Genomic DNA, 17,355 nt, shown 5'->3' on the forward strand with positions numbered 1-17,355 from the left:
AGTGGACCTGTTCATTACCCTTGACTGGTAGCGCATCTGCTGAAGTGGAAAAGGACGAGGCGACCGGTCGCCTCGGAAAGTCGCCGAAAATCTGGCGGTGGACTTTAGATACAGCTTTCAAGCCGTTCTGATACCCACTAGGAAACCGCGTGAACTCGAACCCTCGGCTCGGCTGCCCAGTACCAAGCCCGTCTGATCCTCTTCGGCTGAATATGCATGACAATGTAGAAAAGTTGAACGTCGGCACCCGACATACGATACATAATGAAGGCATTTATGGTTGCGAGTATTCCTTGTCAGCCACAACCAGAATGAGAGTGGCACTTTTCATGGTAGATATTGCGGATGGCAAAATACACGCTCGAGATTGATGTGTGCAAGCTAATTGGCAAGTGGCAAATGAACTAGGATATTGCTTGTAAAGGAGCACAGACTGAAGCAGCATCCTCTTAACTAATGTCGAACTCGCAAAGCCTGCAGCGGATCATTCATTGTTCGAGTAACCCCGAACATTTTCTTTTCTACCATGTCAGAAAAGCAAAAGTATGTGTTCAGATGGCATCGTAAAGACAAAAAGATTGTCATTGTAATGCAGCCTAAGAGGTTCGAACTCTTGCGGAATTAACCAACGGGTTTCTGCGTCCGCCAGAAGCGGATAGCTTAAGTCCGTCACCTTAACCACTCGGTCAAAGCTGCTTTGCTGTCTGCCTGAATTTTTGCGACTATCATTATCACAAATAAAGGATTCAGCACACCTGGTGCTATATCATCTTGCTATATCATCTATTGGGACCTATCTGCCGTTCTTTGCGATATTTGTAATCCTAGAACCACTTTTCCGGTGCAAAATCGAACAAAAGAAGGATGGATAGTCTTCTCCTTCGGTTCTTCAAAAGATGTCTTAGAAAGGGGAAACCGCCACTCTTCGTGTGCGGCTCACATTCTGCCAAACTTCCTACTAGAGCTACAAATGTAGTTCCACCGAAGACTGCAATGATGGGACAGAAGATAAGATTGTTGAGTGATATACTCTCTCGAGCTACAAATGTAGTTGACTGGCTCATTATGAATCGCTGATCGCCACTGTGAACAGTGTGTCCAGTATTCGGCTGTACTATTAAGAAAAACCACGTATGCAGAGACCACACTGTGATAACGTGTTTATGCTACAGAACAACGCTGCAAGCAAAAATGCTCAGGTAAGATGCTTCTTGTTTTGGGCATCGTTGATGCATATATTGTGTATATGCAAATGTCACATGTTCTTACTTCTCTCCTAGTCTTCCAAACAAGTTACCTACTACACCACTTTCACCTCCTTGTGATCTGTAACTTTCCAAGAAATGCTTCATCATCTCATACTCTCTCTTACCGTCTTCATCTAATTCTCTAGCCTCCTCTACATCCAAACCGTCCTCATCGTCCTCATCATCTATACCTGCGCCTTTGAGGGCTTGTCTCAGTTCTCTATCCATGGCTAATAAATCGTCTTCATCCATTGCCTCTAGGTCCGCTTCTGTCGGAAGGGGTGGTAGAGGATTAGAAGATGATGGGATAGGTATTGCTTTGTCTATTATAGGTTTGGTACTGGACTTCGATGACTTTTTCGAGGAAGATGCGGGTTTGTTGCGTGAGAGTTCTGTATCCATGGCTTTCATGATGGACTCGAATGAGTTAAGAGATGTATCTCCCTCACTGTTCTTCTTGGTGCTCGCAGGGGTAGAGGTTGTATTCGAAGCGAATTGTACTTTCTTATCAGGATCTGCTGTGGTTTTCGCTTTAGAATTTGACCCTGACATATCATCTACTTTAGTCTTGGACGAGGCTGAGTGCGAGGGTACGAAAGCTATGAATGGCCATGATCAGCATTGTCTCACCTTTGCGTTGGTTTGAGAGATACCCACCACCTCTTGCTTTTCTATCACCTAGAATGCCTTTCCATAGATCCTCATTGATTCCCAAAGCGTCTTTAGCGAATTTCAAGAAATCTTCTTGTTCTCCCGCCATATCGATGTCCATATCTTCATCGTCCTCGCCGTCGTCTTCGTCAGCGTCATCGTCTCCCCATACTCGTCTTTGCATTTCTTCATCTAAATCAATGTTGTCGTCCAATTTTAGAGCTTGCTTCCTCTCTTCGTCGTCTTTTTGTTCATCAATTTCCTCAATCGTAGCACCAGATGTAACATCCCCTTCTGACCACTTCATTTGAGCAATCTTCCTTCCTAGTGTACCTACTGGAGGCAGTTCTGATTCAGATTCAGATTCAGATTCACTATCAGAAATTACACCGTCATATTCTTGTTTAGCGAAAACAGGAGGTCGCACTTTGTCTGACAACACATCTTGATGACTGAATTTGACTTCCTTCTTTTCTTTCAGCTCGGCATTTGGTTTCACATCTTCCTTTCTGTCTGAAGGAGCTTGAGTTCTCTTTCCCCATTCTTCTGCTGGAAGGGATGGGACAAGGTTATTCAGACGTGTTGCTCTTTCGGATTCAAGGGCGCTTCGCTGATCAACTTCGTCATCATCATCTTCTGATTCGTTCATGTCCTCGTCAGACAGTTCACTAAATTGGCGTCAGCTATTGTGCATACAGATCCGCTGATGGGTGAAAAGACTTGTAGAGGTACGGATGAAAGAGGGCAGCTCTAAGAGGTGTTGAAATACATGACACTCACTCTTCAAATCTTGCGCCTGTCAAATCACCTTGACCCCCAACGAAATCTTCTACTTTCTTGGCTAAATCCTGTAATGCTTGACCATGCTCTTCACCGACTTCCAGTTTTCCATCTTCGTCTGCCGAAGCTGAGGGAGCCGCACGTCCAGAAGCACGCATCATCATCCCGTCCAATTCATCAGGAGACACTTCAAGCCATGATTCGCTATCTTCGGGGTACAAAGGGTCTACTGTTAATTCTTCTTGGGTGGTATTGGAGAACGAGGATATGGCTGAATCGACGAGATAAGCAAAAGAGGGTCGCTGAGATGGAGTGCTGTAAAGGTAGAAGAGTTCAGCTAACGTCATTTCTCACATTGTGCAGTGGAATGAATAGCTTACTCTGCTGATTTGATGTTTCTGTAACCTCTAGTTGCAATTTCTTCCTTTTCTTTCCATTTTTCACTTCCTTCCAATTCGTCTCCAAACCAACCTGATTTCTGTAAATTGATAAGGAATGATTTGTAACCTTCATCTTGTTTCGTTATGTCGTCGTCTTCATTCCCACTTTTACCTTTCTTCCCTCCTTCGCGGTACATTATTTCGAATCCAGTAGCAATTTTGACACCTAAATCTCTCCAACGTCTTTCGCCTTCTGAATTCGGTTTATCTGCTACATGCCATTCAGGACCGAATACTCGAGGTGGATGGATCACTTGACCCTGGAGCTGAGCGTAAGCTGCTCGAGTCAAGATTACCGGTGTCAGTATCGAGGGTGAAGGTGGGAAATGTGTCATACGTGCAGCCGTCTAGACATTCTTGCCGTTAACAGCACATTCTTGAATGACCAGAAAAGGGCGAAAAGGACGAACACGTAGTTGTGATGGATCTCTCACATAGAACCCTTCGACAGCCTTTTGTATCAATTCAGGATTTTTCTTCAATGCCCGAGCTATTGGTACCGGTAGATAAGCCTTTGTCTGATGTTGATGTGTTTTCAGTCCATCAGGATAACTACCATTTGATATATCACATCAGCTTCTAATTCAAATGAAACCACTCTATAGCCGAAATAGATTTACCATGATATCCTACTCCAAACAGATCTTTCCATTTTATCATCCGCCTTATACTTTCCGGTCCTGACAGCTCGAAGGGCACCTTCTTCACTAATATAAGCATCTGGATCGAACTGTTTCTCCATATCTTTATCGTCTGATATTTGTTTCGGCCTCGAAGAAGTAGATCGAACAGATAACGGAATGAGATGAAGGTGTCCTCCCTGCAGCCATAACTAACCAAAAGCGTTAGATCACTGGTAGACTCTCTAGGATAAATGGGAAGAAAGCTGAACATACTCTGTTTTCAGCATTTTCAGGTGAAACCCATGAAGGTAAATCATTCGCTGCTTCTATCAACAAAAACTCCCCGTCTGTGTCTCGTATTCTGGATTCGACTGGTCAGCTTGTGACGTACCTTTGAAGTGAGAGAGGAAGAGCAAAAAATCCTCACCCTATGATTATATCGTTCCATTTCTCACTGATTTTCTTCAATAACCAAACCACCAACCATTCATCATCAACAGCATCACCTACTCTCATGGTACCTTCCAACTTCCCTTCTGATCCCACTGAAGGTATCACTTTCAGTTCCCATGAATCCTTGTTCCACAACCATGGTAGGGTGAGCAGCGACTCTACATATTGGTTCAACAGTAATGCCGTGGAGGTCGGTTCGTACCTCGACGATAAATGCAGCGTATAATGCAATGTATCTTCTGATATGGAAGGCAAAGGAAACGCTCGACCTGTTTGTGAAAGGGATGGGAACGAAGTTGAAGCCGACATGATAAGATACCTATAGATCTTTTTCTTCCTCCTAGCACCACTGAGGTAGAAACAGATATCTGACTGAAACTTATCACTAGCTTGAAGACGTGATTTTGACGTTCCAAGAATCAAGTCCAATGTCTGTTTTCTGGATTGTATTTTTATCTGATTTCCGCGAATATTTATCGAGTTACCACTTTGGGTGGCAAATTCTTCATTCAATGTCGGACATCGCCCTCTATTTTTCAACTTTCCTCTCAATAACAAATCCACTACCATTCATCTTCGTTTCTGTCATATCCGTTTGTATGCTATCGTCATCATCAAAGTATCATATCATATACCAATCATAGGAGAAGAGCTTAGACCGATATAGGGGAACCGAGTGGGACGATGTTATCATTTTTCGGTGATCAAGCAGGCAAGCAGCCGAGACCAGTCACAACCGTTGTGTCCAAAGTGTCAGTGGTCAAAAAGGTATCTTCTACTTCAACACCATCAAGACCGGCGCAATCAAGTGGTGCGAACTCATATTCAAGACCTTCAAACGTATTCCTGAAAGTACCTTCAACGACAAGTAATGGGAAGGGAACTTCGTCTTCTAGTAAAAATGGATCATCCTCATCCCCTCTGTCAAGACCATCTCTGCTGAAAAAAGCATCATCAACGAATTACAATTCATCGCGGAGTCCAATAACGACTTCCAAGTCTTCGCCTGCCAGATCACCTGCGCCAAAGCGAAAAGCAGCGCCGGAAGCTAGGATAGAAAGCGAATCTGAAAGCGATTCGGACAGCTCATCAAGCGAAGATGCCCTAGATCCAAAACCCAAATTAAAACGTCGTAAAGGCATAAACACAGGAACATCCACACCAACTTTGGCAGAAGTCGAGACAAGATCAGATGGTTTCTGTTTGGAAGAGGTCGATATGCGCGGGGAATATAACAGAGGTTGGATAGGGTTTGTAGGATGTGAGGAGGTCTTACAAGGGGGAAGCAACGGCTGGGCTGGAGGTGGTGGAAATGGCCAAAGTAAAGGACTAGAAAAGTACCAAGCTTGTATGTCTCCTCATCTTTCTGCGTTCAATCAAGTACTGAGTTGATGGGTATGACAGATTTTCCACAACCCGGTTTCGAGAATGGCCCAGAGCCTCCTTCTGTAGAATTGCTGTATCCTGCTACAGGATGTCGAGAAAAGTGAGCTTCACGACTCACACCAATCGCTAAGCGCAATCAGCTAACATACCAAACAACAGATTCATCCTCCTGACTCCTACTTCTCAAGGAGAGTTCAACCCGGTATCGGAGCTGCGTACGACTCTCCGCTTGATCTTAGAACGTGAGCTGCACATTTACGAGTCGTATTTGAGTTTTCCCGCTGATAAAGGAGGACAGACTATATTCCCCCTGAACACGCTCCAATATTCGGTACATTATCCGCCGATTCTCTCTATGATCCTGTTGAAACACCTACCTCACTCCCATCTCGACTGACTTCGCCATTTGCTGGGTCCCTCGCTACCCCACCCCCAGATCTGATACCAACTGAAACGATAGGTGACGCATTGCGTAAAGCCCTTGCTTCGAATAGGAGAGACGGACCAGGATTTTTAATTGCTATGAAAAGGTATAATCATGAGATGGAAAAGCTACAGAAAACTGGTGCCATGAAGACTTGGATGAAAAATAAATCAATGAAAGCAAGAGAATGGTCAAAACTGGTCGACTCCGTTCATGAAACTGCTTATTCCAGAGTTGTAGGACCTTATTCGAACGAGTTGGAAGTGAGTTTGGTCATCGGTATAGATCGAATGATATCTGCTTAGACTGATTTGTCGGGATAGCATCACCCAAAGCATCCCGCTGAGGTCGCCGAAGCTATAACCGCAAAAGAAGATGCTTACGGGGAGTTGAGGCATAAGTTAGCTTTACCTCTATTGATCTTTTTCCTTGTGGAGTAAGCTGACATTGTACTATAGCTTCATGAGTAAATTGATTGAGCAAACTGGTCTCGGTCCAGATTCCGTTTTGTAGGTCCTTCCTGATTCTTCGGATTGTTAATACAGCTGACAAGCCCTTAGTGTGGATCTAGGCAGTGGAGTCGGCAATTGCGTTCTACAGGCTGCTCTCCAAGCAGGGTCGAAAAGGTGAGTTGCCCGAATCGCATCACAAGCAGGGTGTGACTGAAGTACTATATCCGGCTAGTTACGGCTTCGAGCTTCTTCCTGTCCCAGCCCATTGCGCGAGATTACAGGTTCGAGAAGTACAAAGACGGTGGGCTATGTGGGGCTTGAAAGGGAATTTGGAAGTCGAAGTTCATGAAGGGGATTTCAGATATCATCCACTCGTAGCGAAAAGGCTGAGAGAAGCCGATATTGTGGTACGTGCACAATACCCATTCCCATCGAACAGAACCCTCCATCATCCTGTGACATTCAATTTGCTTGAGACAATCACACTTGTTAATTCGGTACTTGAATTAGCTTGTCAACAATGAAGTTTTTCCCCCTTCACTCAACATGGATCTGTCAAATATGTTCCTGGATCTGAAGGAAGGTGCAAAGATTGTCAGTCTCAAACCCTTTGTTCCAGAAGGTTGGAGAATGAATGAAAGTAATGTGAGTATCACCCATAATCGATATTGGTCTTGTCCCTATTCCATTCCCGCTAGGTATCCTTCATGTTCTGGCAGTACTGAGGAATTTTCTATTCCTTGTGGACAAGTCGCTGACTCATACGTTGTATGCAGTGCGACACATTCGCTGCTATCGTAAAATCAACTTCTCATACATATCATCAAGATTGGGTTTCCTGGAAAGGCGTTTCCGGGACATACTACGTGCAGATCATTGATAGAAGTAAAAGAGCAAAATTCGAAGAAGAAATCAGCGGTAGAAGGAGGAGGTGAGCTACCCAAAAGAACATCTTTGGAGGATTCTGAGCAACGGGAGCGGGCTGGGAACATGGACGATGACTATCTATTGCCAATATCTATGTGCAAAGGATCACCTCAATGTAGGAATGTGTAAAATAGTATGGACAGTACAATATTTTCATCGTGACTCTCTCTTTAACAGAGTAACAATCTGCGCTTATTTATCTCATACATACATACATATATATATATATATATATACTAGATGCAAGAATGCTTCATCAGTTTCAATCCGGAAACCACATTACATGACATGTTATTGCATATCTCTCTTCAACTCCATTGTATCTGGGGGTAATTATAGAGACAAGGTGACGTATGGGGTATATAAAATTAGTATATAATGTATATAAATAACGATAACATCTTCCTTGAAATGTAATGGGAGGGAAAAGCGTTCTTGGTGTAGAACCAGGGGAGCGAAGGAGGGAAAACAGTATAAAGCGACAGTCCCGTTAATTTGAAATGGCGAAAACAATCAGGAGAGAGAAATCAACAGAAAGAGAAAGGGATAATCTACAACGACCCAGAAACAGTCACATGAACTCAATCTCAATCTTAATTTTGTTTTCGGAATTTTTGATTCCAATCTTCAGTTCTTAACCTCCTTCCGTTTTTGATCAAAATGTTCATCAACCGTTATAATTATAACCGCCTTCTGTCCCATAGGTTTGACCATTTTGATGATGTGTGCCCACACCTACATTAACATCTACCCCGAAGTTGAACCTTTCATCTGCATCTTCATGTTCGTTGGAATGCATTTGCATTTCTATCGGTAACTGTATACCCATTTCCAGATCATCCATTTGACCTGCTGCAGCTTGCATAGCTTGTTGGACCATATTTATATCGACAGGTGTACCGTCTGAATTGAGATTGACCGTGGTATCATCTCCAAGTGCTGGGTCTATATCACTTTGTTGATGGGGTTGTGTCGATGGACCTGGAATTGGTTGTGAAGGATCTAGATGACCATACAACGTTGTGGGTTGATCATCTTGATGTTGTTGTTGAGGTTGATAGTAAGATTGATCATCGGTATTAGAAGTCAATAAAGATAAATCACCTTGTCCATTACTATAACCATTGTTATTGTTGGGAGTTAACGTTGATAACGAATCTTTTTTAGTTGATTTTCTTCTTTGCGTAGGAGCTTTTGTCGTTCTTGGTTTTTTAGGTATAGGTAAACCATCATTTATGCCAGGATTTGACATTGATACTTTAACACCTGGATGTCCAGCAGCGAGAGCGGCTGCAGCAGCTTCTTTTCTAGCTGCATTGGCTAAAGCTTCTTGTTCTCTTTGTGTATTCGCTTGTGCTTCTTCTTGTTTCATTCCCCTACCTTGGAATCCTCCATTATCAAATCTCCACAAATGATTCGCTCGAATTCTCCATCCATTTATACACCCTTGATTCAGTTTCTCATAGTACATGTCCGCACCTTTACGTGCTAAATAAGTTCTTACTCGATGTGCTGAACATCTTCCTTCGTCACCATCCCATTCTGATGGGTAGTGTTTTCGTATCCAGTTGACGATATCATTGGGTTTCTGCCGGTGCGTAGGGGAAGAAAGAAGGTAATAGGGGTGGAAGAGAGGCAGGGACAAGACGGGATGAAGACGGGAAGGGGGGAGGAATGAAGACAGAATGAAGTGGGAGGTTGCGACCATCGAGATGCCAGTAAGTGAGGAGATAAGAGTACACAAGTCAGCGAGCGCTCGATGACAATCACCGGGTGGGTTCCACTAAAATCTGACTCACCAAAGGCCAATTATCATTCCCGTTCGATAATAATGCACGACCTGTCAGAATAACTTGGTGAGCACGTGCAGTCTTCCTCGTTGATGCGCGCAATACTTACCAATGAACAAGTTTACACTTGCATTAGGAGGGGGCTAAAATATCGATACCAAGAGAAAATTAGCCACGAAGGCGATCAGCAATGTTTTGATGACATGTTGTGGCAGAAATGATAATGGAAAAGATAACGATAAGGAGATTAATGAAAACAATGATAATATCATTTAAGGCAGTGCCACGATAAGAAGAGATGATCTAATAGGTAAATATAACTTACAGGAGCCCAATTTGGATTTGTCATTATCGCAGTTGGAGGTGCTATAGCTCTCATCATTTTGGCGGTTGGTGAACCAGGCATATCATCATCTATAATTTGATTTGAGAGAGCATCTAAATCTATACCTTCATTTTGCAATTGATCAGGTGGAGGGAAATCTGCCGGTCTTGGATTAGGTGCACTTGCTATACTTTCAGTTATACCCATGGCTCCAGGTTCTGGCATGTAGTCTTTCTGTATCTCATTTCCATTGCTATTGGCATCATTGCTGTCGGCAGTCGCTGGTTGATCTGTATGGTGAGGAGGTGCTGGTAAATCCATTAATTCTGGATCAATAACGGGTTCATCCGTTGATTGTTGTTTTGAATTTGAAGTGGAAGATGTTTCCTCTAATGGAGCGGGAGTGAGATCATTGGACGATTCAGCTCTTTTAGGTGAAACGTCCGTCGTAGTTGGCGGAGGAAGTGGTGTTGAAGCTGATTCGGACATTTTGTACTATGTGTGATTCGCGAAGGAAATTGGAAGCCGGGAACACGGCCGTGGGTGACGTTCTTCCTGTATCTAGTGGGCTCCGTCTCAAGGTTTCCGTGCGTACGCTGAGTATATATTAGGTCTGTGAGATGCGATGGGTGAATGTAAACGTGTTGGATGGGATGGTGTTGGTGGATGACAAACGTAGGATGAGCCTCAAGCCATAAGGTCACTCTTGTGGTTGTATGTTCTTGTACCCAGCAAGGGATGGGGGTAGAAGGGGGGGAAGGGTTGTTGATACAGCAGTGGAATGATATGATCCCATAAAAGGGGGGGAAAGAACACATAAGCCCAAAAGCGGAATCAAATTCAAAATCCCATCGGGAATTATAATACATATCCCAAAACGCCGCCACTAATCTATTGATCACCCTCATTTAAAGGAAAAGCGGTACCGTACAGGTTATGCGGTTCTCGGATATTCCCTCCACCCGTCTTTCCCAACTTTTTTCGAACATACCAGACATGAAGGACGATTTAATGATTATTTGAAGTTGGATTTGTTAAGAGAATACTACAAACAGACCAAAAACGAAAGCCAATCAAGTGATTCCTACACCTGTATCCTATCATCGCTGAGAGAACATCAGACCCGAAATCTTATCAAACTCAAGCTATATCGCCACTATGAATCCAAGAGCCATCGCTTCACCCCTTCGATCACTTCGATCTTCAATCCCCCTTCGACCGCCCATGGTAGCAGGTCGAGTAACGCTCAACCGATTGGCGAGACCTTATTCTGAATCAGCAGGAGGCAAGAAGGAGGAGTCTTTTCATGCTGAAGAAGATAAGAGGATAACAGAATTGGAGAATGCAAAGAAGGAGAGTGACAAGAGGGCCAAAGACTTGGAAGAGCAATTGAAGGATCTCAAGGTGTGTTGTTGTTCATATTACGATTAAATCTAGCCGCGGCTTTGACACGACCCGAGTATACGAAATAACGGTGACTGATAATCCTTTCCATCCATTCTCAGAAAGAAGTTCAATACGCAAGAGCAGATTACCAAACGGCAATTCGACGAGCAGAAGAGGAACGTAAAAAAGCATCCGATTTCGCTATAGCAGGATTCGCTCGAGCTTTATTAGGCACAGTTGATGTATTGCAGAAAGCATTGAAATCAGTACCACAACCAATCGATAACACACATTTACAACAATTGTTTGACGGTGTCGGTTTAACTCAATCGACAATGATCAAAACTTTAGAATCACATGGAATGAAAAGATTAGAAAACTTGAAAGGAGAAGTATTTGATCCAAATTTACATGAAGCTGAGTTCATGATTCCAAAAGAAGCTGCTCCACCAAAGAAAGATGGTACACCTCATAATCCAGGTGAAATCATGGAAGTTAATTCCGAAGGTTGGATGATTGGAAATAGAGTACTTAGACCCGCTAAAGTTGGTGTCGTACAACCAGAGTAGATTGGTCGATGTGTGGATGAAACGATTTCGACGACGAGCTGGAGAACAGGAACGAAGAAGGGAAGATCAAGGAACATGGCATTATCATGACATGTGGGAGGCAGGGTGAAAATACAGTATAAAGTTATATACCCATTCAATGCTTTTCTAAAAGACATCTCCAAACACCATAGTATACAGTAAAAACTAGCATTTGCATGAAACACTTCTCCAATCCATTCTCCGTGTGCTAGATCTGTGGTTGTGATATTATCGTGCAGCCCGGTAGGGTTCATACTCCGTTTCAATAGAGGTGAGATGTTGACGGGATCAAATGGCCTCATTGTATGACATGCGGTCATTGCCGGATATCCACTGCAGCCGTCATTCAATGATGATGATGATGGTGATCTTCTTGTTGATGAGTGAGAGTTGAACAGTTTCATCCCAGAATATACTGACTACCAGGTCTATTACAAGTGCGGAATGCCGGTACATCATTCAGTTTAGCAACAGGCGGATAGATAGCAAAATGTCTGGTCAACACGTCCGTCAACCATCATCCGATGATGTGCGTCAACACATCATATCATCCCTCTTCACTAAACGGGATGAAGACGGAACACCTGATGAAACGTTGATATCGTTCTTGAAAGTGTACGAAGATGATCCAGGTGATACTCATGCTGGACAGAAATCGAGGTACTTGATGCTAGCTGGTGAGTAGAAAGAAGCTCTCCAGTGCTTTGCATAGTTTAGTCAGCTGGATCTGAAAACACTAAATATCGTTTCGGGTTATCAGTAACGAAAATGGGCAAAGTGGTGGTCCATAAAGCTAAACGAAACAATAATCTATCATTTTCAAAAGGTAAAACATGGCAATTAGAAGATGTGAGAATCCTCGAAGTCATAGGAGTAAGTTATATTCATGTCCAAATACCCAAACATCGCTTGTTTATACTGATGATTATGATTTTAGCCAACGGATTTCGCATTGACCATGACTATACGTCGATATCACTGGACGACTGAACGTGCAAAGGATCAAAGTCATTTCTTGAATTCTGTAGTGAAAGTATATAAGACATATACAAAGGGGGATGTACCGGAACTGATTAATTTTACACCACCTGCTCAACCAATGCCAGGTCAACCAGGTCAAGGACACAATGGAAGTGATTGTGAGTAAGACCTGTAACAACTATCACGCTTCTTCATATCGATCAGGAGAATTGACAGATCTTTGTAATTTATTTCCCATCTAGATTTCCCCTCTCCACCACCTATGGATAGAGCCGGGTCATTTTCATCTCCCTTGGGTCGTTCGATGGATCTTGCACCGCCAAATATCATGAAACAGACTCGTTCAGGTTCATCCTCATCCATGGCATCTGGTGGATCAAATTATCATTCTCATTCAAATGATGGAAGATCCAGACCTTCAATGGATGAAGAGCGTCGTCCTTCACAACAAGGTCAAGCACCTGGACAAGGACAAAGTGGATTCGGTCGATCTCCATTAGGGGAATCGTCGATACGTAAACCATCTATATCTGCAACTGACCCAGTTATCGCTAGATCAACTTCACCTAGAAATACGCCTACCAACCTACCGCCTACTTCCACAGGTCTTGGAATAGGTGTAGGAGCGCCACCATCTGTCGGACAGAGAAAGAATTCAGAGGATAGGCTAGGTCCAAGCGGATTAAGAAATTTCTCGGCTGCTTCAGAATACGATAACAACGGGCCTAATCAAAACAATAGAATGACGAGAAAAGTTTCTAATGAGGGTATGAGAGCTATTCAGGAGTCAGAGAGGGATATACCACCAAGTTCGCCAGTGAGGAGAAGTAGAGAACAAACAGTTCCTGCTACTTCAATGTCTAACCCTAGCTCTACTCTACGCCCACCACCTATACAATCTGATTCATACAATATGCAAACTCCGATAATCACAACAACAGAAGCTTCCCCTCTGATCCCTACAACGTCATTCTTCCCTTCTCAGGCGTCAGCGCCAGCTCCCGCTCCTGCGCCTACCACTGAAAAGAAATTAGTTAGAAGAGCGTCTTTCCATCCTCCACCTCTAGATACTACTTTTTCAAGGGAAGTGTTGCTTAAATCAAAAACTGGTATCTTGCCCGGTGCGGTCGGACTATCCCTTGATGACGGCCAAGAAAACGATCAAGCGGTCATGAATAATGTGGAAGAAATGCTTGAAGGATTCGATTGGACTGCTGGATTCTCCAATGGGACGATGATTGGGGAAAGAAAGAAAGGAGGTGCAGATGCTATTGAGGGTAGATTGTTGGATGAACTGGCCGCTTTAGACTCGGTGAGTGAACCACCAATCATATATTCCTTGTTTCGTCCAAGCTAACATCGATTCACAAGGCCAATATTCACGCTTTCCTGGAATCAGACGATCGAATAGCTCAGGTATTAGGACATATAGATGAAGCTCTGCTAGAATTAGATGATATCGATCTTCAAATAACAGGATATAAAATGCAGCTCAACGTAAGTGATAGTTATTATTGCTTATGATGAGTCTTGCATAGCAGTAGGCTGATTATTCCGCTATGTAGGCTGTATCAGACGACATCTCCTTCATAGAGTCTCAAAATCGAGGTTTACAAGTACAAACATCCAATCAGCAAGCTCTGTTAAACGAGCTGAGGCAGCTACTTGTAAGTTGTCAACAACTCTTCAGATTTCTTTTCGATGCTGACACAGCTGGGCGCATAGCAAATCGTCGAAGTCCCACCAGAAGACTTACGTATACTCGCGCAAGAATCACCCAGTACACCCAGAGGAGTGCAAACTCTCGAGCAAGCTGCAGCGTCTTTGTACAAGGCGTTACAAGCAGGTATGGACAGCGGTGAGTTCAATTGCCCAGAAATGACGACCATCACTGAAAGGGTCGTTCATAGCCAATGCCGAAGTTGCTGCTACTATTGCTCGAATGCAGGAGTATCGTGAAAATAGTTCTCAATTCTGTAAGAGGGTATCAGATTACTTGGATGTCACTTTCAAATATCAGGTTAGCTAATCCACGTAATATGAATCTGGGGAGAAGCTGATATCGGACATTGTATCAGTCCGACTCCACCTTGTCGGAGTACCGTAAGACCGCAAAGAAGACCATGTCGCTCTCACCTCACAGATCAATGGGCGAATATCTAATGACTTACGAAGGTCTGGTGTTGTATGTCAAGGAGATGGATGAGGAGAGGTATCAAAAGCTTTGTTCTGTAAGTTGTGATGATGAGCCATACCCGAACAGTGCTGACTGTACCGCAGAACTACATGTCAACATCGAGTCAACTCCATCAAGCGGAAATGAAGGATCTTTTGATGAACTTTATGGGATCACTGAATGCTGCAGTGGGAGATCAGTCCAATGATGCTTGTACGTCCTCTCTGCAATCCTCGTTACAATAAACTTTGAGCTTATATGATATGATTAGCCTTCACGGTTGCCGCTGGACCTGCCAGTAACGTCGGAAAACCTTCTGCCCTGCTCAAATCCAAAAATGCTATCGGCCTAGGAGGATCAGCTTCAAGCAATCCACAAACTAAGAGTAACAAGAAAGGTGATGATTACTCTTCCAGAGCATCAGATGTATGTATTGATTCATCACGTTTTGTTTTGGGCACTGACTGCTAATTATTTGTCTATTGAATTAGCTCTACCGACAAGCTTTGACAGCGATGATCAACCAGATCGTTTCTGAAGAAGACTTCATTTCTGCATTCTTACATCTAACTGATACAGAGTCTACTTTTGCGGATCATATGGAGTTGGATAGTTATTTCAGGAGACAAGCTGCAAGACGTGCAAGTAAAGGTATGAGTGTAGGTATGATGCAACTGGTGAGGAGTATGATGGACTTAGTGTTTGGATTCGTCGAGGGTGAATTGAGACAATGGACCGAAGCCGCGATTGAGAAGGCTCCAGCGTAAGTCAACCTTCGGCCGCTCAACCATCTGAACATTTGAGCCGCCAAATTTCCAAGTGCTGATATATATCTTGCCATTGCAGATCAATAGTAGGAATTATCCTAGTCACTGAAAGGTTAGCGAAAGAAGCAGAAGAAGAAAACACCTCGATCTTCTTCGCGCAATTATTCGATAAACAACTTTCAAGACAAAGGCAAATGTTGGATTACTTCGTCGTAAGTAGAATTGCAGAAACGTCATTGCATCTTGCTTAATCGAGTTCGTCGTCTAGAATGAGCAAATTCGAGTGATCGAAGCGTCGAAATCAACCATCAGAAAACGAAAAGGAGTAGCATTTTTCGTCAAACATTTCCCCATTTTCATTGAAAAAATGGAAGCTCAACTTGTTGATTCCGATGACTTGCTCATCAGAAGCAAGGTCAACGACATATACGAAAAGGTAGTAAATAGCGTTCTCGGAAGTCTGCAACAGTTAGCTAAGTTGGATCGAGCCGACGGTCAAGCTGCGGAAGATAAAGGTCAACTGAATTACCATGTTATCATGATTGGTAAGTGTGGCGTTTCACTAGTCCAGGTGAATCTCAATGCTAATGCCGAACGCTATAATTTCTTTCCGTCAGAGAACATGCATCAATTCGTCGAAGACGTCGAGAAACTGAGTTCGCCAGTCTTGAGTGTATCTCTGCAACGTGCCAAAGGCTTGTATGAGGAGAACATGTCGATTTACGTAAAAATGATGCTGAGGCGGTCATTCGGAAGATTCATGGTAGGCGACTCACTACTTTTATGTCACTCCAAACCTGAAACTTGCTAATCGGACTCTTATCTGATATAGGACTTCTTTGATGGCATTGAAAGGCTGTTGACTACAACTCCACCTTCAGAAGTGCCATTGCACGCGGCATATAATCGATCATCCTTGAAAAAAATATTGAAAGATAATGGATTGAAAGATATGAGGAAAGCAATCGAGGTCATATCGAAAAGGGTCGATAAACATTTCTTGGATGACGAGGATGCGTCTTCTTCCAGCAACAGCTCGGGACTTGTTCAGACTGTCTGGAGAGAAATAACATCCGGACTGATAAAAGAAACGGTCAGAGCGCAGAACATCATATCCAAAAGTTATGCGGATTCAGGATTGGGTTTGGAATATGGACCTGGGGACGTCGATAGTGCTTGTAAGAGGTTGAAGTGATGTATCCAGGCATATATGGATTGCTTTTTGCGATATGACGATACCACTTGATAGACCGGATTGCTCTGCATGATTCGGCCGTCACACATCATATTTTAGCAGGCTCAGTCTGTATATGAATCGATTTCGAGCTGTGTCCTCATTGATCGGATATAGACGATGTGTCATTTTATACCTCCACCTTCAAACGATATTTTGATGTCTTATGTCATTTATATGTCATCGAATGTGGCACTCTTTGGAGACTTCATCAGGGTGAAATATTTGGGGGGCGTACTCAGGAACCGGATCAAAAATGGATTGAAGAAAGATATATTTTTTTCGTTACAAAAGATATGAATGATTGATTATAAATAAGCTACTACGAGTGGGCATGACTGGGAAGGCATCATCGCACCCTGCATCCAAACCGATGGACCAAACTTGCCCGGTGCATTTTACCATGACAGCGGTCCTGCCGTAAGGAAACATCTGCCAAACGAAAAGAAACTTGACTAGTGTGTCTCCCTTCTTCCATGTGGGAATCAATCTTGATATCTCCTATATAATTATATCTCCTTCCCACTCCACCACCTGTTTTTGAAGAAGAAGATTTTGCACAAAAAAAGGGGGGAGATGTCGAATGAGATTCCAATTGAACCGTCGTCATAGAAATTGACTAAACATGCATTTTGTAAATTACTGTCGATTATATATCATTAAATTATATAAACAGACTACATATATGAATTAATCTCTCTTATCTCGCGCACATACAAACTT

General features: G+C 43.2%; 5 protein-coding genes across 5 annotated transcripts; 3 read left to right on the forward strand and 2 right to left on the reverse strand.

Annotated features, from left to right (window-relative positions):
• Window positions 1–1,265: 1,265 nt before the first annotated feature.
• Window positions 1,266–4,503, reverse strand: IL334_000612 (uncharacterized protein; the record flags this gene model as incomplete). The annotated part of the gene is made up of 8 exons (XM_062932378.1): window positions 1,266–1,846; window positions 1,905–2,566; window positions 2,679–2,993; window positions 3,059–3,465; window positions 3,529–3,670; window positions 3,739–3,950; window positions 4,015–4,102; window positions 4,169–4,503. 8 exons carry the CDS (start codon window positions 4,501–4,503, stop codon window positions 1,266–1,268), a joined length of 2,742 nt encoding a protein of 913 aa, XP_062788429.1.
• A 375-nt stretch (window positions 4,504–4,878) lies between these two features.
• On the forward strand, window positions 4,879–7,391 carry IL334_000613 (uncharacterized protein; the record flags this gene model as incomplete). The annotated part of the gene is made up of 10 exons (XM_062932379.1): window positions 4,879–5,542; window positions 5,599–5,680; window positions 5,740–5,822; window positions 5,879–6,267; window positions 6,328–6,404; window positions 6,463–6,513; window positions 6,565–6,630; window positions 6,689–6,863; window positions 6,967–7,101; window positions 7,233–7,391. 10 exons carry the CDS (start codon window positions 4,879–4,881, stop codon window positions 7,389–7,391), a joined length of 1,881 nt encoding a protein of 626 aa, XP_062788430.1.
• Window positions 7,392–8,050: 659 nt separating this feature from the next.
• On the reverse strand, window positions 8,051–9,987 carry IL334_000614 (uncharacterized protein; the record flags this gene model as incomplete). The annotated part of the gene is made up of 4 exons (XM_062932380.1): window positions 8,051–8,971; window positions 9,183–9,223; window positions 9,283–9,316; window positions 9,499–9,987. 4 exons carry the CDS (start codon window positions 9,985–9,987, stop codon window positions 8,051–8,053), a joined length of 1,485 nt encoding a protein of 494 aa, XP_062788431.1.
• Window positions 9,988–10,656: 669 nt separating this feature from the next.
• Window positions 10,657–11,453, forward strand: IL334_000615 (uncharacterized protein; the record flags this gene model as incomplete). The annotated part of the gene is made up of 2 exons (XM_062932381.1): window positions 10,657–10,902; window positions 11,004–11,453. The coding sequence occupies 2 exons, from the start codon at window positions 10,657–10,659 to the stop codon at window positions 11,451–11,453; spliced, it is 696 nt and encodes a 231-aa protein (XP_062788432.1).
• Window positions 11,454–11,964: 511 nt separating this feature from the next.
• Window positions 11,965–16,593, forward strand: IL334_000616 (uncharacterized protein; the record flags this gene model as incomplete). Its single annotated transcript, XM_062932382.1, has 16 exons — window positions 11,965–12,151; window positions 12,235–12,347; window positions 12,412–12,613; window positions 12,698–13,767; window positions 13,827–13,952; window positions 14,021–14,122; window positions 14,181–14,313; window positions 14,366–14,475; window positions 14,534–14,686; window positions 14,736–14,844; window positions 14,903–15,057; window positions 15,123–15,394; window positions 15,478–15,610; window positions 15,667–15,943; window positions 16,016–16,161; window positions 16,231–16,593. 16 exons carry the CDS (start codon window positions 11,965–11,967, stop codon window positions 16,591–16,593), a joined length of 3,651 nt encoding a protein of 1,216 aa, XP_062788433.1.
• Between the last annotated feature and the right edge of the window lie 762 nt (window positions 16,594–17,355).

This window comes from Kwoniella shivajii, chromosome 1 (assembly GCF_035658355.1).
Source record: "Kwoniella shivajii chromosome 1, complete sequence".
Classification (NCBI taxonomy): Eukaryota; Fungi; Basidiomycota; class Tremellomycetes; order Tremellales; family Cryptococcaceae; genus Kwoniella; species Kwoniella shivajii.